The sequence below is a fragment of the Balaenoptera borealis genome, assembly GCF_965194805.1.
Source record: "Balaenoptera borealis genome assembly, chromosome: 8".
Classification (NCBI taxonomy): Eukaryota; Metazoa; Chordata; class Mammalia; order Artiodactyla; family Balaenopteridae; genus Balaenoptera; species Balaenoptera borealis.
Window position 1 is genome coordinate 110,171,112 of NC_138865.1, and position 27,658 is coordinate 110,198,769.

Genomic DNA, 27,658 nt, shown 5'->3' on the forward strand with positions numbered 1-27,658 from the left:
TGAGAACTTCGACTTTAGATAAAGAACATGTGCTTCAAGTAGTTTTTAAAAATGTTTCAACAGTTGGAAAAATAATGCCAGTAATTATACTGCCTTATGTACACAACCTAGGATAGTGGTTAAGAGCACAGACTCTGGAACAAAAGTGCCTGAAATAAAATCTTGGGCAAATTATTTATCTTGTGCCTCTGTTTCTTTATCCGTAAGATGGTTATAATAATAAGTACTTATCTCCTAGGTTATCATGAAGCTCAAATGAGTTAATATATACAATATATCACTTAGAATTGTTTCTGGCACATAGTTATCACTATATGATTATAAGCTATTGTTTCATTATTATTGTTATAATTACCTTTTTAAAGGCTCATTAATATCACCATGAGAAAGTTGCAGTGGAAACTGTAGCTCAGAGAGGCTGATGATCTCCCTAAGGTCACACAGCTAGTAAATGGGCAGACTGAGATTACAGTTTAAGACCGCATCCAAAGGTCAGATATTTCCTGCTGCATTTTTTTTTCTGAGTGTAGGTTAATTTTGTTGTATAATACTTGGGCTCCCATAATGGTTCCTTTCCTCGACCTTACTTCTCTGCTGAACTGAGTGTTAATATGCATGTTCTTAAGGTAAAGGGTCCAAGGGATTGCCTTTATTGACCTTCCACTTTGAAGTTTCCTGACTTCTGTGCAATTAAAATCTACGCCTTAAGCATTTCAGCAGTGTGGTTTATTTATAGAGTCGCCTTCCGGTTCACGTGTACCGGGTCTGCTTTTGGGTGCATTTTCTGTCAAAGGTTGTTTATTTCTAAACCATTTTGATTTCCTGTTGCTTTGTGGATTGGTATTGTGACCTGCAACAGGAACACCAGGAAACCTGTCTTAGTGAAACAGCCAGATTGAGACCCTGTAGATTAAAAAAAAACACACTATATTATACAGCCATATTTGGATATAAGTGTGGGTTAGGCATTGGCTATATTAGGCAAAAACCTAGATATAGAAACCTCACTTAGAGGCACATTTCTGTGAACAGTTTTGCTGCTACAGGGCAGAACTATTAGCTCCATGCCCTTGGTCAGTGACAGTCTCTTTGAGCCTCAGCTTCTACATCTATAAAAAGGAGATTATTATACTATCTTTGTGGCATTTTTGAGAGGATTAAATGAATAATATGGGTAAAGCAGGCAGCCCAGGCCTGACCTCCATTAATAGTAGGCATTAATAATGTAAAAGGGGAAGATTTTTTATTTTTTTATCTAGCTTTGTCTTTACTGACGTCCACACACTCATCACTGACATCTAGCATCTCTTGCTATTAAAAATTCCATCGGGAGAAGTTATTTGCCTTTGTGCAACTCATTTGCTTTTCTTTAAAAAAATAGTGGTAATGATAGCCAGCTTTTATTAAACAGGTACTATATTCCCGGCACTCTACTAGGTTTTTAATATGCATTCACTATCTCATTTTGCTTTAAGAGCAGGATTATTTTTCTCATTTTGCAAAGGGGGAACGTGATGCCCAGTAAGTGGAATCAATTGCCCAAAGTTGAAATTTATATCCAGATGTGACTGACTCTAGGCTTCCTTGTACTTTAGTAATGACATGTACGATTTCTTTGTTGTGTCTGACCCTGGCATGGAAGTCTTTGAAAGGAAAGGTGACAGCGGTCAATAGGTACCCTTTTGGGGAACTCCTGCTGTCTGCTAGAGACTGTGCCAAGTGTTTTACTTACATTAACCTATTTATTCTTCCCAAACCTAGGAAATAACTATAATTATCTCCATTTTACAGTTGAGGAAATCAAGGTGCGGAGAGGTTCAGGGGCATTTAGTCACCATTTAGTGGTGGAGATGGGATTGGATTCCAAGTCTTCTGGCTGCAAAACCCATGCTCTTATTCAGTCTGTTATACTGCATCAAAATTCTAGGATGAGATTTGTTATTTTTTTAATGAGATTTGGGGCTGTTTTTCAAAGATGGTAGCTTCCAAGTATTTGATGCTAATTGTGCTTAATTTTTAGCTGAGTAATAATAGCCAGATTCCTGGCAGAAGCTATTAATGCTACATTTGCCAGTAAGCTAGAACTGTGTTCTATCCCAGAGGTAGCTGTAGGCTCTAGCATCTTTTCCATGGTCAAAGCCCTCAGAAGTATAATGTGTAACTTGTGTTAACACCAAGGAGGGTGGCATTTCCCAGAGCTTTAGTTCTATAACATGGAAGACCTCAAACCTCAGCCATGCTTCAGACTCACAGTCAAGTGCGTTCTAATTGGTAATCAGTGCATAAGGAACCAAAGAAAATTTTAATTAAATGCTGTTGTGTGAATTTTCCAGTCATTTTATGCCTGTTGAAATGATTTTATTTAGTTTAAAGTCTTCTTCCAGTGATCTGCCCTTCCTCTTTATAGTATAACTGTATCAAGATTTTGTGCCTTTTCTCCTATAAAGGTTTAATTACCATCATTAAGGATTTAGTCTGCTGCGCATTTACTTAACTCTGTTCCCTGTGTGCTAAGGGGCATTTGCTGTAGTGGAAAGAGCATGGCGATTTGGAGTCCTACAGACTGTGAGCAAGTTGCTTAAATCTCCATGAGCCTCAGTTTCTTCGTAGTATAAAATAGGGCTAATCATATTAAGTTGTACAGATGTTGGGAGGAGGATTAGGGATAATGTATTTAAGTTACCTAGCACATACTCAAAACTGATTGATAGACTCTGCTGATAGGATTTGCTTGCTAACTGGTACAGATTATTTTCTGAAGTTGTAATAGGGTCTGTTTTACTTTGATCTCCTTTTTGTCTTGTTATTTTTAGTGGGTGTTCACAAGAATTGTCTTCAGTCATGGCCTTGGGTTTAAGGTGCTTCCGCTTGGTCCACCCTGCCTTTTGCAACTCCCTTGCAGCCTTGACCAGACCTGTTTCAGAAGTTACGCTGAAGACAGTGAGTGGAAGACAGAATGACCACGGCCAATACCTGGCCTATCCAGCTGTACCAATCCGTCATTTCGCTACCAAGAAAGCCAAAGGTAGAGGCATGACCTCCTCACCCCTGTCTTATATTTAGCCCTTGAATTATCATAGCTGGAAGGGATCTCAGAGATGTTCTGAATTTCTCCCCATGCCTCATGAGGAAATGGTATCTCAGGTGGTTCCGTTGATTAGCTTAAAAGGTCACAGGGACAGAGATGGTATTAGAACCTGTTTTCTCATTGCCATGCTGCCTCTTTTGTTATTATGGCTCAGAAAATGCCTAATTTCTTTTAGATTTAGAATTAGAGGTATAAGTGCCAAGCAAATCAGAATACTTGTGGCAGGGATCAACATGCCTTCTCCTGATAGGAAGATCTACTTTGGAAATAATATTAAAAGCAGAAGGTTGTTGGGTGAGGAGATATTAGAGCCGTGGATTTAGATGGTTGATCTTAATGGCTTGTGTCATCCAAGAATGAGACCTTGATACAACTCAGGTCTTAGCTTAAATGTCGCTTCCTCAGGGAAGCCTTCCCTGACCTCTTAGGCTGGGTCAGGTCCCTTGTTACATGCATTTGTGCACACTGTCACTTTACCTTTGATGTACTTAAGCACAGCACTCATTAATTAGTTAATTATTGTTTGTTATGTCTTCCATACTGGACCCTGTGAGGTCTATGACTTTCTTGTTTAGCAACTAACAGGGCCTGACACATAGTATGTATCAAAAAATTTTGTTGAAGGAATGAATGAGTGACAGAAAATTGTCAAGCAGACCTGCTATTTGCAGTGGTGGGTCAGGGAGTCCACTCCTAAGGATGGTGCTTGAAATACCCTACTGAATATTTTTCCCACTGCTTTTCTTTTACGGTTTCATGCAGACCTTTTCCTTTTCTGTTAATAGGAAAATTAACAAGTTGCCAAAAGAGCTTTAATGCATAGAAGCCTTATATTCAGTTAATAACTTTTGATCTATAGGTTGCATTATATTGTTTTAAATTCACATACATTTAATAATTTAATTTGATCCTTATAATTATCCATTGAAGGAATTGTAATTATCCAGTGAAGAAATTCTTCTAATTACCTAGTGAAGCACAGATCTCACCGTTTTGCAAATGAGGAAACTGAGGTCCGTATGTAAGACGTTTGCCCATGGTCATATCGAGGTAGTGGCAGAACTGGAATCCAGGTCTCCTGACGCCCACAGCATTGCAGTCTTCTAGTGCGCTAGATGTTAGCTGCAGCGCGTAAGCAGCATCTTTTCATATTTCATTGGCTCTTCAGTTTTTGTCTTCTTTGATTGCCTCTTAAAAAGTTGGTTGTTTGATGTTTTCCTTTAGATTTATTGGATTCTTTCTATATTAGGAATGCTAATCCTTTGTTGACTGTATATGTTGCAAGTATCTACTTTGCCTTTTTACTTTATGATGTCTTTCATTGAACATAAGTTTCAATGTAGTCATATTTTTCAGTTCTTTTATCATTTTTGCTTTTTCTGTCTTACTTAACAAACCCTCAGCTATCTGAAAGTCATAAAGCTATTCTTCTGTATTTTCTTCTAAATCTTTTAAAGGTTTTTACTTTCCACATTTGGGTTTTTAATCCATATGGAATTTATTTCTGAATATGATGTGAGGTAGGGAATCTAATTTTATTTCTTTTTAAAATGGGTAATAAGTGTGTCAACCTCACTTATTGAGTGGCCTTCTTTACTCCCAGATTTGTAATGCTTCCTCTGTCATATGTCAGGTTTCTTTATATGTATGATTTATATCTGAGTTCTTGATGTGTTGAACTACTCATCTCTCCCTGCACTAAATTCCTTAGTGCCTGAATCACAAGTCTTGAATCTAGTGGTACAAATCTTTCCCCTCAGAACACGCTAGCTTTTTCTTTTTCTTCTTCTTGGCCTTTTGCTCTTCTCTATGAAACTTATATTGTCAGGTTTTCTCCATAAAGGTCTTGCACAGTTCTTTAATCAGGTTTATTTCTAGGCTATCATCATTTTTGTCACTTTTGTATATGATGTTTTTTAAAGTAAATTGAGTGATGTACACAGAAAAGTACGTACATAAATTGTAAGTGTATGGCTCAGTGAATTTTCACAAAGTGAACACAACCATGTAACCATCACCCAGATTAAGATATAGAACGTCACTTGTACTCTGGAAGTTTCCCTCATGTCCTTTTCTGTTGTCACCCTTCAAAAGACAGCCCCCTCTCTTGACTTTACCACCACAGATTTGTTTTGCCCTTTTTGAACTCAAGATGTATTCTTTCCTGCCTGGCTTCTTTTGATAGCAATCTACATGTGAGATTTGTCCATGTTGTTGCCTGTAGTAGTTGTTGGTACATTTTTATTTCTTTATAGTACCCCAGTGAATGCGTACCACGATTTATGTGTGTTTTCTATAGTTGATGGATATTTGAATTGCTTCCAGTTTTGAGCTAAAATAAATAATGCTGCTATGAACATGCATTTTGGTGCCCATATGTATGCCTTTCTGTTGGGTGTATACCAAGAGGAGGATTGCTGAGCCTTCGGTTATGCATATATTCAGTTTCAGTTCAGTTTCAGAACATACAATTCTCCAAAGTAGTCATGTCAGGTTACACTCCTTCCCAGAGTGTTTTAGCTTTCTATTTGCTAAATACCCACTGTATCCTTGTGAGCACTTGGTATGGTCAGCCTTTTTAATTTTAGCCATCCTGATGGGTGTGCAGTTATATCTCATTATGGTTTTAATTTATATTTCGTTGATGAATAATGATGGTGAGCACCTTTTATTTGTTTATTGGTTATTTGGATATCCTCTTTCCAGTCTTTTGCCCATTTTAAAAAATTGACTTGTAAGAATTTTAATGTATTCTAAAGATAAGACTTCTGCATATATATATATGTATTGCTGATAACAATTGCCTTTTCACAGTGTGTTTTTAGTGAACAGAAGTTCTTAATTTTAATGTAGACCAGTATATCAATCTTTTTCGAGTAGTGCTCTTTTTTTCCTTTTCAAGAAATTTTCCCCTACCTTAAGGTCATAAATATATTCTGTATTATCTTATAGAAGATTCATTGTTTTAAGTTTATATCTTTTTAAAAATTGTGTGTTCTATTTGGTTGCTGGTGAATAGGAATACTTTTTTTTTTCTTTTTTGGCCACGCCATGCAGCTTTCAGGGTCTCAGTTCCCTGACCAGGGATTGAACCCAGGCCACGGCAGTGAAAGCCCAGAATCCTAACCACTAGGCCACCAGGGAACTCCCCGATTTTCTTTCTGTTCTTGAGTTAGTTTTAGTAAATTATATGTTTATAGGAAGTTCTTGGCATAAAGTTGTCCATAATAGTCTCTTAAGATTATTAAAATCTCTACTGTTTTGGTGACTGTGTCCCCTTTTTCTTTCTTAGTATTATTTATTTGTGTCTACTTCCCTTTTTTAAAATAATTAATTAATTTATTTATTTTTGGCTGACTTGGGTCTTCGTTGCTGCACGCGGGCTTCCTCTAGTTGCATCGAGTGGGGGCTACTCTTCCTTGCAGTGTTCAGGCTTCTCATTGCTGTGGCTTCACTTGTTGCAGAGCATGGGCTCTAGGTGCGCGGGCTTCAATAGTTGTGGCCCGTGGGCTCAGTAGTTGTGGCTTGTGGGCCCTAGAGCGCAGGCTCAGTAGTTGTGGCGCATGGGCTTAGTTGCTCTGCAGCATGTGGGATCTTCCCAGACCAGGGATCGAACCTGTGTCCCCTGCGTTGGCAGGCAGATTCTTAACCACTGCGCCACCAGGGAAGTCCCTACTTCCCTTTTTTAATCAATTATTTTTGACAGAAGTTTGTCAATTTTATACACCTTTTTAGTAAAAGAGCTTTTAATTTTTTTGATCTCTCTTTTTAAAAACTTCATTGACTTCTGTTCTATATTGTTTACTTCCTCCCATGTTCTTGTTCTTTTTATATCCTTTGAGCTGGACAGTTAGTTCATTAATTTTCGACTTTTGTTCTTTTCTTGTAAGCATATAAGGCTGTAAATTTATAAATACAACTTTAGGTACTTCCTACAAGTTTTTTATGTATAGTATTTTTATTATTGTCATTTAAAATATTTTAAAATTCCACTGTGCATTTTTCTTCAGTCCATAAGTAGTTTTGAAGCTCAGAATTGTTATATCTTTCTGGTGAATTTTTTCTCTTTTTATGAAGTGCTCCTCATTGTTTCTAATAATGCATTTTGTTGTAAAATCGATTTTGTCTTATATTAATATAACTACACCAACCTTCTTTTGATTAATATTTGCTAGGGTTATAATTTTCTCATGCCCATACATTAAACTTTCTGTGATCTTATATTTTTGTAAAATCTCTTGTATATATTATATATGACTAGATTAAAAAAAATCTTACTGAGAATCTCTAACTTTTAACTGGTTCTTTGGTCTGAGTACTTGTATTTCTATTATTTTGTACTACCTCTTTATTGAGGTTTTCTTTGTTTCTTCTTTTCTCCTTTCTATTGGATTAATCAAGTTTCTTTATTCTTCTTTTTTCATCTCTGCTGATTTGGAAGGTATACATTCTATTTCTTATTGTTTTGGTGGTTACTTTTAATTTCTTTTTTATGTTTTTATAAAAATAAAGCACCTATGGAAAAGTGCAGCTATCATAAGAAAATAGCTTGATAATTTTCACTTATATAATTTTTACTTATGTAATCAGCACCCAAACCAAAAACCAGAGCATTCCCAGCATGTCAAAAGTGCCCTTTTGCTCCCTTTTAGTAACTTACCACCTTCTACCCTTTGCAGGTAACTATTATTCTAACTACTAATGATATACTGTTTATTTGTTTATCTGTTATACTGTTTAGTATATGTTATTGTATCTGGATTTTGCACTGTACAGTCTGGATTCTTGTGTCTAGCCTCTTTGCTTAACATCATGTTTGTGAGATTCATTTAAATTCTTCTTTGTAGTTATAGATCTTTTCTTCTTACGGTTGTATAGTATTTCATTCATAAAGAATATTTATCCATTCTAATATTGATAGGCAGAACTTAAAATTTTTAACATGCATACTTGGTTTAACACTAAAGTTGATGTTATTTCCATTGTTTCTAGCTTCTGTTGTTGCTCTTGGAAATTATTTCTAGCTTCTATTGTCGCTATTATTCTAAATTTTGATCCTTTATGGATAATTTGTCTTTTCTCTGGCTGTTTTCACAATCTCTTTGTCCTTGGTTTTCTGCATTCACAAAATGTAGGTATGAATTTACTTTTATTATCCTGTTTGGAACTTGTGTTTCTAAATCTGAAGATTCACCTCTTTCATCAGTTCTGACAATTCTAAGCCATTAGCCTGTTAACTTAAGACCAGTGAGATTTCAAGCAAGATGGTGATACAAGCAAATAAATGTTCAAAAAAAAAATCACTCTGCTGCTAACTGGTTGGTTACTTTGGGCAAAACATTTAAATGGCTTGTGCCTCAAATTTCTCATCTGTAAAACGGGGACAATAATAATCTCTGTTCTTCCTACATCAGAGAGCTGCTTTGAATATCTAAAAGAAGAATGTACTTGAAATTGCATTGCAAACTGTAATATGGTATACAAATAGCTCAGGATCTAGCTCACTGTAGATGTTCAATAAAATTTGTTGTATACTTAATAAATAAACTAGTATAGGATAATATTATTTAAATATTTTTATTCTTTTTCTCCTTCCCACACCCTCCTTAAAGAAATGCAAGACTATTTGTAATACTCACGGGAGTGATCTATGCATATACACATTATAGATGCATATGAAAAATCGCTATGATGGTTTAGATATAAATTAGAATTTTATTCAGTTCTCAGTATTGTTGCTTTCTAAAATATAAGCCATTGTCACTACTACCGGCGGTGTTTAATGTTGCTAAACTACTGTTGTTTTTTTTGTCTGTACCAGCCATCAGATACTTTGCATATCCTTGTCTTAGGATTCATTTTTAAATGAATTAATATATTTTATGTATCTCCAATTACATTTTATGAAGACAATTTAATGGAAAGTTCATGGGTTTAAAATTAGGCACATCTGGGACCAAACCTTGTCTTTACTATTTCATGACCTTGTGACATTAGGCAAAGTCACTCTACCTTTCTCATCTTCTGTTTATTTTTCTGAAAAATAAGGAATTCATTCACTTATGGGGTGTCTGCCATGTGGATAGTGCTCTTTCAGGTATTTGAATTACTTAATTTGTATCCTTGCAGCAACCTGGCAGTATAGATATTATTCCTGTTTCATAGGAAAGGAACCTGATATCAGAGAAGTAGAGTAACTTGCTCAAGGTCATAAAGGTCGTATGCATTATAGCCCATATTTTCACCTGGATGTCTCATTATAAAACGTGTGCCTTCACTAATATCTGAGAAAGTGCTTTGTATGATGCTGGGTCCCAGGTTGACAGTAAGTGTAGGCTCTTTTTTAGGGCAGTGACAATGTTCTGTAATTTTCCAGCACTTGGCTTTTTTCCCTGCACATAGTAGGTGCTTCTTAACTCATTGTTTATTGTCTCTGTTTATGCTGCTGTTTTTTTTAATTCATTGAATGTTGACTTTCTAGCCAAAGGGAAAGGACAGTCCCAAACCAGAATGAATCTTAACACTACCTTGGTTGAGGATATAATCAGCTTGGAAGAGGTGGATGAAGAAATGAAGTCGGTGATAGAAGCGCTCAAGGATAATTTCAATAAGACTGTCAATATAAGGACCTCACCAGGTTAGTGACTGAACCTGTGTTTTGGAGAGGGGCATAGTGGCAAAACCATTGCTTTGGCACAGCTGGATTTTAGGCCTAGCTTTGTCACTTACTAATTGGTGACCATGGGCAGTTACTTTACTTCTCTGGTTTTCAGTTTCCTCGTCTAATTCCTACCTTCTAGCTTTGGGACGGGTAGATGGATGAGGTAACATGTGCAATGGTTCTAGCACAGTGCCCAGCACATATTAACACTACATTTATCCATTTAGCAAATACTTGCCTACTATGAACTAGGCATTGTGCTGGTATACAGTGAACAAAATAGGTATGGTCTTTGCTCTCATGGAATAATACTCTCAAAAAATGGGAATTTTATTATTGCTGTACTCTATACACTTGTAGGTATTTAGTCTCATAGTAACTGACATCTTTGGTCTGATTTTTCCAATTTGTCCTATTTGGCCGTTCTTATCGCTTACTGGGAACTAACTGGCTGCAGACCTGCCCACCTGAGGCATTTCTGTACCCCTGAGCTTGACCAGGAAGATTCCGTTTGGGTTAATAACTTCCTGAAAGTGGCTTTCCTAAGTGGGAAATGTCAGAACTGTCTAGGAGAACTGTTTGCAGATGTGATGGAAGAAGTGAGTTGTCAGCTAATGGTGCAGGCAGGCAGGAAAAATCCAATTGCTGTTAAATTGGCCTTTTGGAAATTGTCATCATCCTAGAGTCAAGCCTGGGACCCCCTCGGAAAGTATCTATGGGAGCTTGCACTGCTCCCACTCACATCTTGCTTGGGGTAGTTCACAAGGAAACTAGAAAGTATTTCATGAACTTGTTCTTAAGAAAACCAAGTGAAAAGTATACGGCTTCATTTATAAACACCAGCAGAAACAGAGTTCAGAGACGAGATCCAGTGTGAAACCAGAAGACCATTCCGTCATTTGTCAGCCCTGGACTGGGGCATTTCTGCCTTTGCTGACAGTAGAGCGTGCCATTCAATCTCTCCCAACTGTTTATTTTAAACTTGCTTATTATTTTAGGTATGAAGCTGATAAAGTGCTTTGTCTCCCCTGTGCTTTCTGGCCTGTTAACATTCTGCAGCCGAAACCAGAGAGCAGTTTGAGAGGAGCTCAGGGAGAAATGTGATACTTAAAATTAGCCAGCAAGCTCCACTCTTGTTGAACTTAAAAAGATGATGGGCCTGGAAAGAGGTTGGGAGTGTAATTTGTTAAATGTTAACCTCTGCGAAAATGAGGGGCAGGAATGAGGCTGAGGGAGATTCTCGCTGGGGACAGATTGAGGGAAAAGGATTTGATGCATTATGTCGATACGGATTTAGGGAGTGGGAACCACCACAATTGCGTACTGAAAAGCCCATGTTGGGACTTCTGTGGCAAAGGATCTTTTGGCAAATCAGGAAGGCTGAATTAAGATCCGTTTTCAGAAGGCCTCCCATTGGTATTTCCTCTTTGCTTCTTTCTCTTCAGGGTTATGTCTGTGCAATGTTCTGTGTAGAAATTTGGGCCATGAAGAGACTGGGTGAAACAGGCTAAAGACTTAGCCAGTCTTTTATTTTATTTTGTTTTATTTTTTTGCCAGATTCTTTCATACCATCTTTCATTACTATCTGAACCAGCAGGCACTTTTCCTCTTACACGTCCATCTACCAGCAATTTCTGTCTCCAAGATAGTTGATTGCTTTTAATAGTTGTCTAAAATACAGGTTTATTTCTTTGTTCATTCTTGTCCTCTCATTCATTCATCCATCCATCCATACATTGATTTATTCATCAAAGCATTATTGAGCACTTATTCTGTGCTGATTAATAGATGCTGTAGATACAAAGAGAAAAGACATTGTCCCCACCTTCCAAGAGCCTAGATCCTAATGTGAAGGGATAGACAAGTAAACCAACATGTGTAAAACCATATAGCAAAGCAGAGTGGTGAAGACCATGGCTTTGGAGTTGATCAGACCTGGGTTTGAATTCAGGCTCTATTATTAAGAGCTTTTGTGACCTTGGACAAGTTATACTCTGTGCCTCAGTTTCCACATCTGTAAAATGGTGGAGCTGTCTCATAGGGTTATTGTGATAATGAAAGCAAATAAATTACAGAAAGCATTTAGCACCATGTCTTGCCATGGGAAGTGTTCAGTAAATATTGGTTGCCATTATTGTAGAAGTGTGCATAGGATCCTCAGGAGCTCATAAAGGGTTTGTAATCCAGCCTAGGAGGTCAGACAGGATTTCTGAGATTAGATACAATCATAGCTGAGTGTTAAAGAGTGAGCAGGAGTTATCTGAGCAGAGAAGGGCATCCTCAGTAGAAGGATCCTGAGGCAAGAGAGAACAGGCTGTATTAGAGAAATTGTAAGTAGGTTAGTTTGGTTAAAATACAGGAGAAAGTTGAGAAGTAATAATAATAGCATTTATTGGGCGCTTACATATGCCAGGACACAATTATAAGTGCTTTCCATAAACTCTTTCATTTAACCCTCATAACAACTCTGTGAGAGAAGTATGATTTTAATGCCCCATTTAGAAATCAGGAAACAGACGCCCAAAAGGTTGAAGGGACCTTCCTAAGGTCACACAGTCAGGAAGTGGCAGGGTTGGTATTTGAACCCAGGTCACTGGTTTTCAGAATCATGGACTTTTCCAGATTGAAGCCAGTGGTGTCAACAGCCTTCTGTCTTGTGATGGTGAATTGAGTACTGTGCTTCAAATCAGATCTTTGGGCCATGGTATGGTACTGCATTATTCTAACAACAATTTGCTGGGACAACTCCCAGTTTGTTTAAAAAATTGACCTCCAGCCCCTGACCCTTTACTCTTTGTGTATCAGAATGAGCCATCTGTGAGTGGTTCTTAACGTGAATGGTAAGGTTTCCTTTTAGTTTTCATTTGCATAGGAAATCAGGGAGTTTGAATAACACCCCTTTTCCATCTGTAACTATATACTTGCCTTCTTGACAAGAAAATTTTGCCCAGGGTTTTCCATAATTCAGATAGAGACAAAGATCAGATCCAGGATAACAGTGAAGTGGTAATAGTTGGTGGGGTTTTTTTTTTGTTTTATGTTTTTTGTTTGTTTTTCTTCCTAAAGGGAATCTAAGTGCCAAAATCAAGGTGGTATCAGGGAACAGTTCCAAACCTGGCTGCATGTCAGAATCATGTGGTGATCTTTAGAAAAACTACAAGCTCCCCAAAATCACAGGCTCCCAAGCCCCTGCAGAATCAGGCTCTCTGGGGGTGGGACCCAGGAATCTACGTGAAAAAGCTCCCTGGGGATTCTGATGCACAACCAAATTTGAATTCCACTGATAAGGGAAAGAGCCTTGATTAGAATTGGAAGTAAGCACACCTGAGTTGGAGCTTGGCTCTTGCGCTTTTTCCTTTGGTTAGCTCTGTGATTTGGCCCATTTAACCTCCCCAAGTCTCTTTCTCCGGTGTCAAGTGGAGACAGTGATAGTGTTACAGACTAGTTGTGAAAACTAAAAGGCCTAATACGTGGTAACTATTTTTATGTTTATTTTTTGGTGCCTATGGTATACTTGCTTGTTTATATTTAGTTATATTCCTCACTTTAATCCTGTAAAGTATTTTTTAATTGAATTGGAAACCGAGGTACCGAGAACATGACTAACTTGCCTGAGGTTTCATGTTAGTAAATGGCAGTGTTGCTGGAGGGGTGACCAGCTCTTTCCAGTCTCAGCTCTCAAAGTCACGTGTCACAGGAAACCGCTCAGGGCCAGGCAGACCAGGACTGTTGGCTACCCTGGTGCTGGTAAGCAGTTGCAACCTAGTTTTGTCAACATTTCAAAGCCCTTTCCATCACATGACACCACTGCTCCTGTGGAAGCCCCTTGAACCATCTTGCCACATTAGTAAGGGATCCCTAAACATTAGCCAAATCTGAATTGATAGAGACTTAGATGTGGGGCTACCGAAGTCCTTCTGAATTTGAAGACCCTTTATTTCATTTTTCTTTTAGGATCCCTTGATCATATCACTGTGGTAACTGCTGATGGGAAACTTGCTCTAAACCAGATTGGCCAGATCTCCATGAAGTCACCACAGCTGATTTTGGTGAATATGGCCAGCTTCCCAGAGGTAAGGTGGCCTTGCTAAAGGGGTCCCTCTCCATGGTCTCTTTTGGAATGCAGGAGGCTGAGTCGAGTCAGGAGAAAGTGTTCCCTCTAGTTTGGGATGAAACAAGAGAGAAGGCATAATAATGGGAACTTAAGGATAAGAAAAGCTCTCTTCCTGTTTGTAAATTCCTTTTCTGTTTAACTCAAAACACTATAGAGGCCAGGCAAGTAATTTGAATACTGACACGGGCCCCATCTAAGACAAACAGTAGTGGCAGCGCAGTGATGGGAAGGGCTGGGGTAAACTGTGGCTGCTGTGCCCTGTCTGAAGGGAGCAGCCTTTGCCCAGCTCCTGCTGATGCAGAAATGCAGGCCGGGGAATTAGATATTACCAGGTGTTAAGACGTTTGTTTACAGAAGAAGCCAGTGACCCAAATTTTTATGTAAGATCTTTGTTAAATGTTGATAACTAATTCCCTTTTTTGTGTGTTTTGTTTTAAGACTATGACAAAACCTAATGGGCCATGTTTGGTCTGTGGGCCACCAGTCTGTGACTTTTGCATTAGTATTTGGAGCAAACCTTCCAGGAATTCACATTCCTTTCAAACTGGACTGACCATTGCAGAATATTGCACAGAGCACAGTGCTTCCAAGGCTGGACGGTGGGTTGCATTAGATCATTGCAACCCAGAGGCTATGATTTTAAGTCTGGTTGAGGAAGGTAAACGGGTTTTTCCTTACTGGTCCAGTAAGAATTGACCTGGATCGGGAATCACTGAGGACCTGGAATCTGGTCCCACCTGTCTCGCCAGCTGGCTGTTTGCCCTTGTGTAGGTTGCGTTGCTCTCTGGGTCTCCATTTCCTCATCTGTTAATATGAGGTAAAGGAATCTGAAGTCTCTCCCTATTCCGATGGTCTGTTTCAGCAGTTCTAGCCCAAAGACAGAGACCAAAGTTGAAACTGCTGGATTTGACAAACTGGGTTAGAGATATGAGTAAGAGAAAGCCCTTGCTGTCAGCAGGCTGTTTCAAATAGGAGGGCTCTTGTAGCTGATGTGCTAGGTACATTTGTGAGGGGTATTACTCACTACTCCACCAATCTATTCTCTATACTGCAGCCTGAGCGAACTTGTAAAGATACCTACTGGATTATGTCATTCCCAGGCACCGAGTTTATCAGTGGCTTCACGTAATCTTTAAGTAAGAGATGACTGTGGCCTAGAAGGCTTTGCATGAAATGGCCCCTGCCTGTCTCTGCAGACTCTCCAGTCTTGTGCCACTGTCGCCCTTGCACACGGCTCTAGCCACACTAGCCTTTCAACTCCTCAAACCCTTTGCATCCTCAGGGCCTTTGCGTATGCTCTTTCCTTTGCTCGGAACACTCTTGTCTGGCTAATTGCTACTCATATTTTGGATCATAGCTTACATATTACTTTCTCAGGGAGGTCTTCCCCAATCTACCCAATCTCAATTATTCCTCCACATTTACCACTTTTATACAGCACAGTTCTTTTTCTTCATTGTACTTGTCATTATCAATAGTTATACAGTTATTTACATCTTAATTTTCCAGCTCACTTTCACTAGATTGTAAGCTTGGAATGTAGGAATCATATCTAACTTGCTCTAACTTACACCTAACACTGTGCCTGACACATGGATGCACTCAGTAAATTTTCCTCAAATGGGTGAATACTTGTCTTTAGGTTGATGGAAGGGAGACACTCATTCCTGGTGTTACCGAGGAGCAGAGTAATGGACAAAAAGGGAACTGTCAGCTCTTTCCCTTTCTGGCCCCTCTGAACCACTGAAGCCTCTCTGCCTTGTTCATCTAATCCCACAGGCACTGCGGGCCAATTTAGGGAATAGCCTCCTAATTACACAGTTTGAAGACCTCATCAGGCAGATTGCTTTTCAGAGCCAGCCACTTCTGTTATTAAATAGCAAATGGCATTCACAGAAGAAGCACCTGATTGGCCACCAGAGCATCTTATGAGGCAGGAGGAGGTATTAACAGCTTAATTTTTTCTTAGGAAGTTGGAGTATATCTTCATTTTTCAAGCAAAGCATCTTTGCCATTTCTCCAAGTTGAAATTCTGTGGGTTTTGGAAAAAAAACATTTACAGTCATCTCACTAGAGAGAGGTTCTTTACAAGGACAGAGTGAGGAAGTGTGAGTTACATTGTCTTTTGAATTCCTTTATCTCATCTGGTGTATATATTAAACAAATAGCTCTAACTAAACATTTCCTTCCTCCAGTTTAGAAGCTGTCCATGCAGTACCCAGGTTTATAGCTTCAAAATGCTGAGCTAATCCTCACTGTGTTTATATAATTCCTTTCTGTTTCATATGCCTTTGGCTTTCTTTTCAAACCTGAGCATTTCTGTGTCATGCCGTAGAGACATGATGCAGATTTACATGCAGAATCTTTTCAGATGCATCAAGGACAGAAAACTGCGTTGCATTTGTTAAGCATGTGTCCTGCTTGATAAATGATGCAGTTGCTGCCTTCCATAAACTTGCCTGCAGCTAGAGTTAATGATTGGAAAAAAAGAAGGGAGTAAAAAAACCACAGCATGATTTGAACAAGGCAAATGAAAAAAAATTCTGCAGGCTCCATTATTGCTCTTGTGGCAGTAAGAAAGCAAATGTGCGCTGAGCGTCTACGGTGTGACCAGGCACTGCTTTCTCATGTTTTGCTTCATGTGATCAACACAGATACTCTTTATTTTTTTATTATTATTATTATCTTTATCATTAAAATGTGTTTTTATTTATTTATTTTTTAACATCTTTACTGGAGTATAATTGCTTTACAATGGTGTGTTAGTTTCTGCTTTATAACAAAGTGAATCAGCTATACATATACATATTTTTTTATTATTATTATCTTTATCATTAAAAAGTGTTTCTATTTATTTTTTAACATCTTTACTGGAGTATAATTGCTTTACAATGGTGTGTTAGTTTCTGCTGTATAACAAAGTGAATCAGTTATACATATACATATGTCCCCATATCTCTTCCCTCTTGTGTCTCCCTCCCTCCCACCCTCCCTATCCCACCCCTCTAGGTGGTCACCAAGCACCGAGCTGATCTCCCTGTGCTATGCAGCTGCTTCCCACTAGCTATCTATTCTACATTTGGTAGTGTATATATGTCCATGCCACTCTCTCACTTTGTCCCAGCTTCCCCTTCACCTTCCCCGTGTCCTCAGGTCCATTCTCTAGTAGGTCTGCGTCTTTATTCCTGTCCTGCCCCTAGGTTCTTCATGACCATTTTTTTTTTTTTTAGATTCCATATATATGTGTTAGCATACGGTATTTGTTTTTCTCTTTCTGACTTACTTCACTCTGTATGACAGACTCTAGGTCTATCCACCTCACTACAAATAACTCAATTTTGTTTCCTTTTATGGCTGAGTAATATTCCATTGTACATATGTGCCACATCTTCATTATCCATTCATCTGTCGATGGACACTTAGGTTGCTTCCATGTCCTGGCTGTTGTAAATAGAGCTGCAGTGAACATTGTGGTACATGACTCTTTTTGAATTATGGTTTTCTCAGGGTATATGCCCAGTAGTGGGATTGCTGGGTTGTATGGTAGTTCTATTTTTAGTTTTTTAAGGAACCTGCTTACTGTTTTCCATAGTGGCTGTATCAATTTACATTCCCACCAACAGTGCAAGAGGGTTCCCTTTTCTCCACACCCTCTCCAGCATTTATTGTTTGTAGATTTTTTGAGGATGGCCATTCTGACTGGTGTGAGGTGATATCTCACTGTAGTTTTGATTTGCATTTCTCTAATGATTAATGATGTTGAGCATTCTTTCATGTGTTTGTTGGCAATCTGTATATGTTCTTTGGAGAAATGTCAATTTAGGTCTTCGGCCCGTTTTTGGATTGGGTTGTTTGGTTTTTTGATATTGAGCTGCTTGTAAATTTTGGAGATTAATCCTTTGTCAGTTGCTTCATTTGCAAATATTTTCTCCCATTCTGAGGGTTGTCTTTCCATCTTGTTTATGGTTTCCTTTGCTGTACAAAAGCTTTTACGGATGCTCTTTAAAATTAAAGTTTATTCCATTTTATAGATGAGGAAACTGAGGCTCAGAGAAGTAGAATCTCTTCTGCAGGTTCACGCTGTTGTGTTAGAGCCAAGATTTGAGCATGGGTCTGTTGGACTCTAAAGGCTGTGCTCCTTTCACCATCCATTCGTTAATTCCACAAATATTTTTTGAGTCCCTGCAAGTCAGCTGTTGACTGGAACCCGGATTGTCAAGGATTTGTTCACCTGTCTACAAAAGTTTCATCGTCTTTTGTCCTGTAGCGTAGACATGCACATAGACGCGAATGAGTTAGATTTATTAGTTTAAGAACAGTAATAGCAGACATTGCTAATTGATCGCAGCATGCTTGCGTGCCTGACCCCAGGTGGGGTCTGTGATCTTTCTCGACCCAGTACTCCAAGCAGCTGCAACCAGTGAGTCAGTGTTATCACTGGAGAGCAGCCTCCTGGTGGGCAGCCCTTCAGCGAGGGGGTAAAAGCTAGGAGAGGGAAATGCGATAGAAGTATATGCCTTTTTGTCTGAACCACGAGTAGTTCGGAAGTCACGTTGGGAAAATGACTATAATTCCCTGAGTTTCTGTATCCTTCCATATCAAACTAAAATATACATGTTTAGAGTATTTTAGAACTACCTCTTTTAGTAGATTTTTTTGCAAATGAAACCTCTCTTGGTTCACATTTTTTCTGCATGTGAAAGGACACAGAACATGTATAAAATAGTATGAAATAAGGGTTTTTTGTGTGTGTGGGAGGGTTATAAACATGAAGTAAAAGTAAGTAGATGAGTTTTTCTAGCAGGTCTGAGTCAGTGCATTAATATACTCACTCAACCAGCTTTTACTGAGCACTTACCACACACTAGGCCCTGAGCCTGGGACTGGGAATACGTAAATACTGAGACATAGTTGCTGCCCAGCTTGGAAGCAGCAGTGGGTACTCCCTTGCTTGCCTGGGAAGGCTGTGTGGCAACACTTGGGTCAGAGTGTGGAAGGAGGGTGGTGGTGGTGGGATGGTCCAGCTGAGTTATCAGTCAGTCAGTGAGAAGCTTCAGAAAAGGAAGGTTAGGAGACTTGAAATCAGGCCGCTCCTTCAAAGTGGTCATTCTCCTTTTATTGTTAACTTTAGAAATCTGTGTTTCATTTTATTATGGAAGATGGCAGTTTTCTTGCAGAGGAAAATTTCATTTCTTCATCCAGCTCTTTTATTTACCTTGGCCATACCCTTTATACACCAGACCTAGTTCCAAATTCTTTTTGACTATTAGAAAAAAATCAAATTCCCTGTGCCACAATTACTGAATACATTGAGCTAGGGGGTCTGGAAGGTAACAGAGACAAAGTAACGTCACTGGATGGAGAGTTGAGGAGCGAAGTCTCCTCTTAACTCTGCCGGTAACCGGAAGCATGACGGGCGAGGTCTTCACTCCCTTGCTTTTGGTTTTCAGGGACTGTATCTCTGTATAAGGGATGTGACCTTTACCAGCAGGTCCCTGCATTCGTAAGGAAGGGACTGTACCTTGTTATGTCCCAGGTCCCTTCCAGCTCCAGTAGTCTATGGTCAGAGGTACATTTTAAGAATTTGCAGTGTTAAGCAGTGGACACACTGTTAAATTCTGTAGCCCGAGGGGATGGTTCGTCTGCATGTGGAATGCTGGTTTGTCTTTTTGACCTTATGATAATATGTCATGTCCCTGTAGAATTCAGGTCATTTAAAAATGAAATGGATGAGGTTTCTAGGCACTCCCTTAAAAAACAAAACAAAACCTGGAAAAGTAAAATAGGTGTGCAACAAACCCCATTTATTTAAACCAGAAAGTCTAGGGAGGAGCTCAAGGCTGGGAATTGGCTCTGTGAATCCAAGCAATGTGGATTGGCTCTGGTCAAACCTAAAATTCTTTTGAAAATGTCAGAGGCCTTGTTTTCATGAATTCCACATTGTCATGCCAGTGAAATTATCTTTCTTCCACACTGCTTTCTTTTATGCTTTAGGATTGCAAGCCAGGTGTGGTTATAATGTTGCTTGAGGTGAGATGAGGCACTTGGGGAAATCAGTGTACCAGTGTGCCACCTGGCACGTTAGAGAGCAAGGCTGTGTCAGAAGAGACCCTGGAGGATGTCAGGACAGCAATGCATCAGGGAATAATATTCAGTATTCTGAAATAAGCCATAATGGAAAAGAATATGAAAAAGAATATGTAGAACTGAATCACTTTGCTGTACAGCAGAAATTAACACAACATTGTAAAACAACTATACTTCAATAAAATAAATTAAAAAAAAAAAAAAAAAGTGGGACTTCCCTGGCAGTGCAGTGGTTAAGACTCTGCGTTTCCACTGCAGGGGGCATGGGTTCGATCCCTGTTCGGAGAACTGAGATCCTGCATCCCGCATGCCTCGTGGTGCGGTCACAAAAAAAAAAGACAGCAGTGCATCAGCTAAGTGATGATATCAGCTCGTCGTTATTTGGGGGTTTTGTGCGTTCTTCATTTATTGAATACGTTTATATAATAGCACCCCTTGCCTGGGTGTTACAGGCACCCAGGCACAGAACAAGATGCATGGCTCATGTTGCCTCATTTAATCCTCTTTGAGGTACAGTACCGCAGGGTCTCAGATTACAACATGGAGGCTCAGAGAAGTCAAGCTTGTTGCCCAGGGTCACATGGTTAGTAGAGCCGGGATTTGAGCTGAGATCTTTCACGCTACCTTTCTTGGTGCACACACCAGCAGAGATTCATTGCTCATGCCAAAACATGAGTGAGGTTGGTGTGAGCATAGATGCGAATGAGTTAAATTTATTTACTCATTTCAAATCGGCACTGGTATATTTTGAGTGTAAAATGTCAACTGGAATTTTTAATGTATAAAATCTTTCAGCTGTCTTTACACCAGTCTTTGCACAGATCAGCCCTCCTCCCTTGAGGATTTATTGTGGTTTTGATCTGTGTTGCCTCAAACCATTGAAATCTTTTCAAAGAAGCAGAGCTGTTTTCTTTTTCTTTTTTCTTTCTCTTTGCTTTTTCCCTCCCGCGGTACACTAGTACCAGGAGTGGACATAGTTTGCTATTCAGCTTGATCAAAGCACTCTACACCAATGTAACTTCCTGATCTTACTGGTAACAGAACTAAATGTTTCCATGTTCTGCCAAGATGGGTTGCCAGTTATCGATGGAGGGCTTGCATCTGGTAATAATTATTTACTAATTCTGTTTACCTTTTGATCTGGTTTTCAGTGTACAGCTGCAGCTATCAAGGCTATAAGAGAAAGTGGAATGAATCTGAACCCAGAAGTGGAAGGGACGCTAATTCGGGTACCCATTCCCAAGTACGTCTGGCTGAAATTCACATATTTTGACGTAATGGGGCAGTTGTCTTTGGAAGGAAACCAACACTCCATGATCCTGTTAGACTGATAGTGTACTTTACCTTTACGTCTCATCCTGGCAGACTCCAGCATCTTTTGAGATCCGGTTTACTTATTCAGATGCAGCAGTGAATCTGACAAAGTTCTTGTCCTCATGTATTTTACATTCGGATTGGGAAGATAGGACACATAAATAGAGAAAGTCATTCCAAATAATGAAATGCTGTGAGGAAAGAGAAGGCAGTGTGATCCATTAGAGAGTGCCTTGATGAGAGTGATGGTGGCAGGGACAGCTTTAGCTGGGGAGGAGGACTCTAAGGGAAGTCACATTTTGACTGACAGTTGAATGATGAGGAAGAGCCAGCCTAGGGGAAGAGCTTTCCAGGCAGAGTGAACAGATAGCCCAAAGGCCCGGAGTCCGAAAGATCTCGACACTTGTAATCGCTAACCCAAGTTCCTTGAAGAGTCATTTTCCCATTAATCCTCACTTGTTGAAGAATTTTAGGCATAAGAACAGAATATTGTTAATTACGTAAATATATAGAACTTAGAGTTTCAAATGCATAAAATGTATGTTTATTTTTAAATTAAAAAAGCAATGATAAGACCTTGGTATATTTGATGAAGAGAAAGCCATTGTGTCTGAAACTCAGTGAGGGAGGGAGAGAGTGGGGCTGGGGGTGATGGGCTGGTGAGAGGACGGTGCTTTAGGCATTACAGGCCGTGGTGAGGAGTGGGGGCTGTGCCCTCATTGTAGTGGGCAGCCATTGGAAGCACTTAAGCAGAGGAGTGATATGATCTGATGTTGACTTTTTGGAGGTCTCTCTGGCTGCCAATTAACAAGTGGAATGTAGGGAGACAGGGCAGACGCAGGGAGCATAGTCGGGAGGCCACTGCAGTAGTCCAGGTGAGATATAAATCTTCTCAGATTCCATAGCAGGCAGAATCAGTTTCTCCTTCTGTAATCTCATTTCTTAGTTGTTTCTAAACCCCTCTTCCTACACAGTGCCTCACATCTAGCAAGTCCCAAATAAGTGTTGAATTCATTCATTCAGTCACTCAACAAATATTTATTAAGCACTAACTACATGCCAGGCCCTTTTCTAGTTGTTGAGATAGGGCAGTAAACAAACAACAAGAAGTCCCCATCCTCCCAGGGCTTACTTTATTGTTGAGTAGGCACAGTAAAAAGAGAAACAAATAAATACGTAATGTAATGTCAGGTGATGATAAGGACTATGAAGAAAAATAAGCAGGCTAAGGGGATAGAGAGAGTTGGGGGTTTTATTGTAGGCAGGAAGGTTCAGGAAGGAAGTGATGTTGGAGCAGAGACCTAAGTGAAATGAATGAATGAAGCTTCCAAATAACTAGAAGAGAAGTGGAGTGTGACACTTGCTGAGTCATTATGTGCCACACATCGTCCTGTATTCCTTTATAGAGATTGCCTCATTTGTCACGCAATCTCTGTAAAGTAGGTTTTTCCCCAGGTGTGGAAATTTAGGCTCAGAGAGGTAAAGTAATATCTCTGAGGTCACACAGCTTATGCTGAAGCTGAGACCTAAACCCAGGTTTAGTTGATTCTAACGCCTCATGATGTACCCATGCTAGCAACAAGAATTAATACCAACACTGAGAGTCCAGGAACTTTCCCACTGAACTTGTTTCTTGCTTTATGGCCAGAAAATGGCCTCCTTATTCCATTGTGTACTCGGTACTCTGTAAGTCAGAATTAACACTCTGCTTTGAAATCATGTTAATTGGGAGCAATATAACCTAGGGTTTAAGAAGCAAATAAACCTGAGTTCAAGTCCAGTACCTGTTTGCTTGGTTAGTTCATTGATTCGCTTAGCAAATTTTCTACAAATGTGTTATGTTCCAGCCTCTGTGCTGGGTGCTGGGGATGTATGTGGACCTGATGTTTGCCTTTGTGGAATTCAAGGCTGTGCCGGGCCCCTTGTTTATATTACCGGCAGCTTACTTGTGGAATTTACTCTTACCCATAGTTTATAGATGAAAAAATTGAAATTCAGAGAAATTAAGAGACTTGCTGAAGATCACATGGCCAGTTAGTAGCAGTCAGGACTTGAATCCTGAGTTTTTCTGTTACCATAGTCCGGGCTCTTTCTCCTGCACTCTCTATCTAGATGGGTAATTCTGGAAAGTGCCACGTGTACTCATGGACATCAGAAGCAAGACTTGCAAATGGAATGGATAGTAGTCAGCAGCTTTACTTTTTCGTTCTTGCTCTCCTGTCTGAAATCTTGGAAAAGCCACTTAACCTCCCTGAGCCTCGGGTTCCTGATGCACAGGCTGGAGGGGTTGTTCTCAGTGGTCTGCCAGGTCCCTTCTGGAGCTCCAGAGTGCTGCGATGCTGTGAATTTATGCCGCTAAATGCTCGTTGCTGACTTGGATTCTTCTTAGAGTGGCCCATTGTAGATCATGTGTTTCTTTCAAAGAGCTCGTTGATATAATGTGCGCCTCTGCAGCCCCACACGAGTTAATGATTGCCCTTGTGCCTTGTATATAAGTTTGAAAGATCAGTGAGTTTAACTTGAATTTCCAAAGACACGGGGATCTGTTACATTATATTTTGCATTATTTTATGTTGGTTAATGGGTGTAATCCAAGAGAAAGTTGACGGACCAAAACCGTCTGCTCCTGCAAACCTCATTTTTTATATGCTTTCTTCCCTTTGACAAGGTGGTAAGGTCATGAGGCCCCTCACTGAATTATACGTTTGGTACTTTTCCAGATAAAAAATGAATGATCTGTTCTTTATTATGGAGGCTGTGTCATGTGAGAGGATAAAGGCTGATTTAGATGTAAAGAGGACCAAGGTTTTTATTTGGTTTTGGCAGTGACTTCCATATGACTCTGGGCACGTCACCCTAACAGCTTGCTGCCTTCTAGCTCCGTATTTGTAAAATAAATGAAATAATACATAATGGTAGCTAGAGCTTTGGTGAGATTAGCAGAGAAAATAGATTAAGTAGCGTGATCTCCTTAGAGGAAAGAAGCTATATAAATGTAAGATACTAATACTATTTCAGTAGACGTAAATTTTTCCATATATACATAATTTTACTTTAGGAGAAAAGGAAGGAGTGAGGAAGGGGACTGATATGTTGAGTACCTACTATGTGCCAGGAACTGTTAGGTGCTTGACATATACAGGAAAAGTGGAAAAGTCTAACGGTTAAATTTGTGCCTTGGTATCACAAAAGCATGAAATTGAGTTCTGACTCTTCTGCTTTTTAGCTTTGTGACAATGGCAACTGTCTCTACCTCTCTGAATCTCAGAGAGCTCCTCTGTAAAATATTTATGGGACTGGCCTTACATAGTTATTGGGAGATTTCAGTGAGATAATGTGCACAAAGCTTTTGATGTTTAGCAGGCACCCAGTTAATGCTAGCAAATGTTCCTTCATTCCTTTTCATAAATAGATAGGCACATCCCTCCCTTCAAAGGATGGGGAAACTGAGATTCCAAGAGGTAAGGCATTGGCTCCAGGTCACACAGCTGGTAATTGGCAAAGCTGCAAGGAGGAAAATAACACACTAAAACTTATGTTAGGAGTTTGGGAGGTGGGAGGGAATCAGAAGCATAAATTCCCATGATCAGTTTCTGATGATAAAATTTCCAAGTTTAGTTCTATAAAAATTTACCTTTCCTGGTTGATTGTGGTTCTTCCTCTGCCTAATGATAGTCTGCAAGTTTGCTTTTTTGCCTTCACTCTGGATGTTGCCCAGAGCTAAGTTTTATTTTCAGTTGCAACAGATCTCAGCTGGTACCTCACCCTCATCACACTCCTCTGATTCTTATATTCTTATTTAAATGAGTCTACTGAGTACGTGACTCTTCCTATAATCTGCCTCTGATCATTTTGGGAAGTAGGCGGAGAATAAATCCTAAAGCAATAACAGGTCAAACTTGGAGCCTGGGTGGTGCATATCACCAAGCCTTCTTTTCAAAGCCTCTGCGAATCCAGCTGTGTGTGGCTGTGTGCAAGTTTTTTCCTGGCTTTCCTCAGTAAAATGACATTGGACCTCACTGGCTCTGGGTTACATTCGTCCGCAGTGACACTGTGTATAGCTTTTGTTTTCTTCTCTGGCCAGTGTTCTTCCATTTAGAGCAGTCCGTCAACTGGACGGATTCTTTGAACATTCCTGTTAATCAAGATTCACTGAAATAGTTTCTTCTATTTTTCTTTCTTATTTATGTAATCAAGTTCTGGGTCCTATTTATAAACCACCTGCACTACAGGTGTAATGCCTGGAGGTACTGTGCTGAATGCTTGAGGGTTTCTCCCTGAATTCTCACACCACCGCTCTGAGGTTGGGAGACTGCTCTTATGCCCACTTGCCCGATGGAAGACCTGAAGCTCCCAGGAGTCAGTGCCCGCTGTCATAGGGCTACCAAGGGGCAGAAGCACGATGGAACTCAAGTCTTATTTACTGCCTTTTTCCCTGTTTTCTCCGGATAGCAGCTTTTTCTGGTATATCAGTCTTCCACTTCTTAATCAGGGACCCTGAAACGTTTTGAGCAGTTTATTTTGATCAGAGGCCCCACCCCATTCACATCTTCATTATGCCCCCAAACAAACAAACAAATACTCCCTTACTTACTGTTTTACCAAATATTGATGAGAAAACCACACAAAGTAGAATGAGGGTGCTTTGGTTTGAGAGCACTGAGTTCGTGTCTGGCTTTAAAGAAAGCTGTAAGGAATCATGAATTCACCGAAGAAATCAAAGTGCTTAAGGTTGACTCATTCCCCCGCGAAGTTGCATCCTTCCTGTATTGTCCTCCTCTTTCATTATTCTTGTCAGTGTCTGCGTTGGTTTTACTTTAAGTAGGATTAAATAAAAAAGTACCGGGCTTCCCTGGTGGCGCAGTGGTTGAGAATCTGCCTGCCAATGCAGGGGACACGGGTTCGAGCCCTGGTCTGGGAAGATCCCACATGCCGCGGAGCAACTAGGCCCGTGAGCCACAATTACTGAGCCTGCGCGTCTGCAGCCTGTGCTCCACAACAAGAGAGGCCGCGATAATGAGAAGCCTGCGCACCGCGATGAAGAGTGGCCCCCGCTTGCCACAACTAGAGAAAGCCCTCGCACAGAAACGAAGACCCAACACAGCCATAAATAAATAAAAATAAATAAATTTAAGAATCCCTTCTACTTGCTCATTGAATAAAATTTAAAAAAATAAAATAAAAAAAATAAAAAAGTACCTCCATCCTATTCTCCATAGGGCACTACTTTTAGCACGTTGATTTTCCAGATTTTTTTCTGTGCAACTTCAGACACGTGTAAATCTCCTTCTCCATCTTTCTTATAATGGTATGGGATTATATTACACGTACTCTTATGCAGTTTCTTTTCTTTAAAAATTTATTTATTTATTTATTTTTGGCTGTGTTGGGTCTTCGTTGCTGCACGCAGGCTTTCTTCTAGTTGCAGTGAACGGGGGCTACTCTTCGTTGCGGTGCGCGGGCTTCTCATTGCAGTGGCTTCTCTTGTTGCAGAGCACAGGCTCTAAGCGCCTGGGCTTCAGTAGTTGCGGCATGTGGGCTCAGTAGTTGTGGCTCGCGGGCTTTAGAGCACAGGCTCAGTAGTTGTGGCGCATGGGCTTAGTTGCTCCACGGCATGTGGGGTCTTCCCAGACCAGGGCTCGAACCATGTCCCCTGCATTGGCAGGCGGATTCTTAACCACTGTGCCACCAGGGAAGTCCCTGCAGTTTCTTTTTTTAACTTAACGTGTCATTGCTCTCTCTGAGGAGAGTTCTTCCTTACTCTTTTTAAGGGATACGTAGTGCTTGCATGTTACGTATAACATTAAAACGTTCTCAATTGTTGAGTATCTTGGTCATTTAAAATTTTTTCTCGTTTACTAACAGTGTCGTAATGATCTCCTAAGGATCTTCCTGTTCTTCTGCTGGGAATGGGAAGTGGTAGAGGCGGGACCGTAATTGGGGAAGAAGTGAATGGAATGTGGGGGGACTTGGTGTAGCTTTTGTTCCTTGATTGTCTCAGTGCTTGTTTGCACCAGTGTGCTGCATATTGCTGAGCTTCTTGGAGACATGGACACTTCAGGGCCAAACAACCATCTGCAACACACCCGAGTGGCCCCTCCAGTGGTCCTCAGACCCAAACCTGACGTCACTCTCTTAGGAAACCCCATGGATATTTGAAGGGCCTTCCTGGCTCACTGCATGGCAATAATAATATTAAGCAAAGTGACTACTTACTGAGTGCACACTGTATTCTAGGCCTTATGCTGTATTACTTAAGTCATTCTGTTATCCCCTGTTTTTTATACATGAGCTAAGTAAGCCTGAGAGATGTTAAATAACTTGTTCAAATTCATTTAGCTAATAAGGATAGAATTGTGCAGGATTTAAATATGGGTCTGCTTGACATCAAAGT

At 40.0% G+C, this 27,658-nt stretch overlaps 1 protein-coding gene across 4 annotated transcripts in view; it reads left to right on the forward strand.

The window, feature by feature from the left end:
• MRRF (mitochondrial ribosome recycling factor) overlaps positions 1-27,658 on the forward strand; it is a 55,654-nt gene that overhangs the window by 2,095 nt on the left and 25,901 nt on the right. For 2 of the 4 annotated variants that reach the window (XR_014247504.1, XM_082402294.1), the window contains exons 2-5: positions 2,814-3,025; positions 9,570-9,725; positions 13,704-13,822; positions 21,102-21,193. Coding sequence is in view for 2 of the 4 variants with exons in the window: in XM_082402294.1 (XP_082258420.1) it covers positions 2,814-3,025; positions 9,570-9,725; positions 13,704-13,822; positions 21,102-21,193 (579 nt within the window). In the remaining 2 variants the exon portion in view is untranslated. The remainder of the gene's footprint in view (positions 1-2,813; positions 3,026-9,569; positions 9,726-13,703; positions 13,823-21,101; positions 21,194-27,658) is intronic. The other 2 variants (XR_014247505.1, XM_082402295.1) reach the window with 2 other exon arrangements.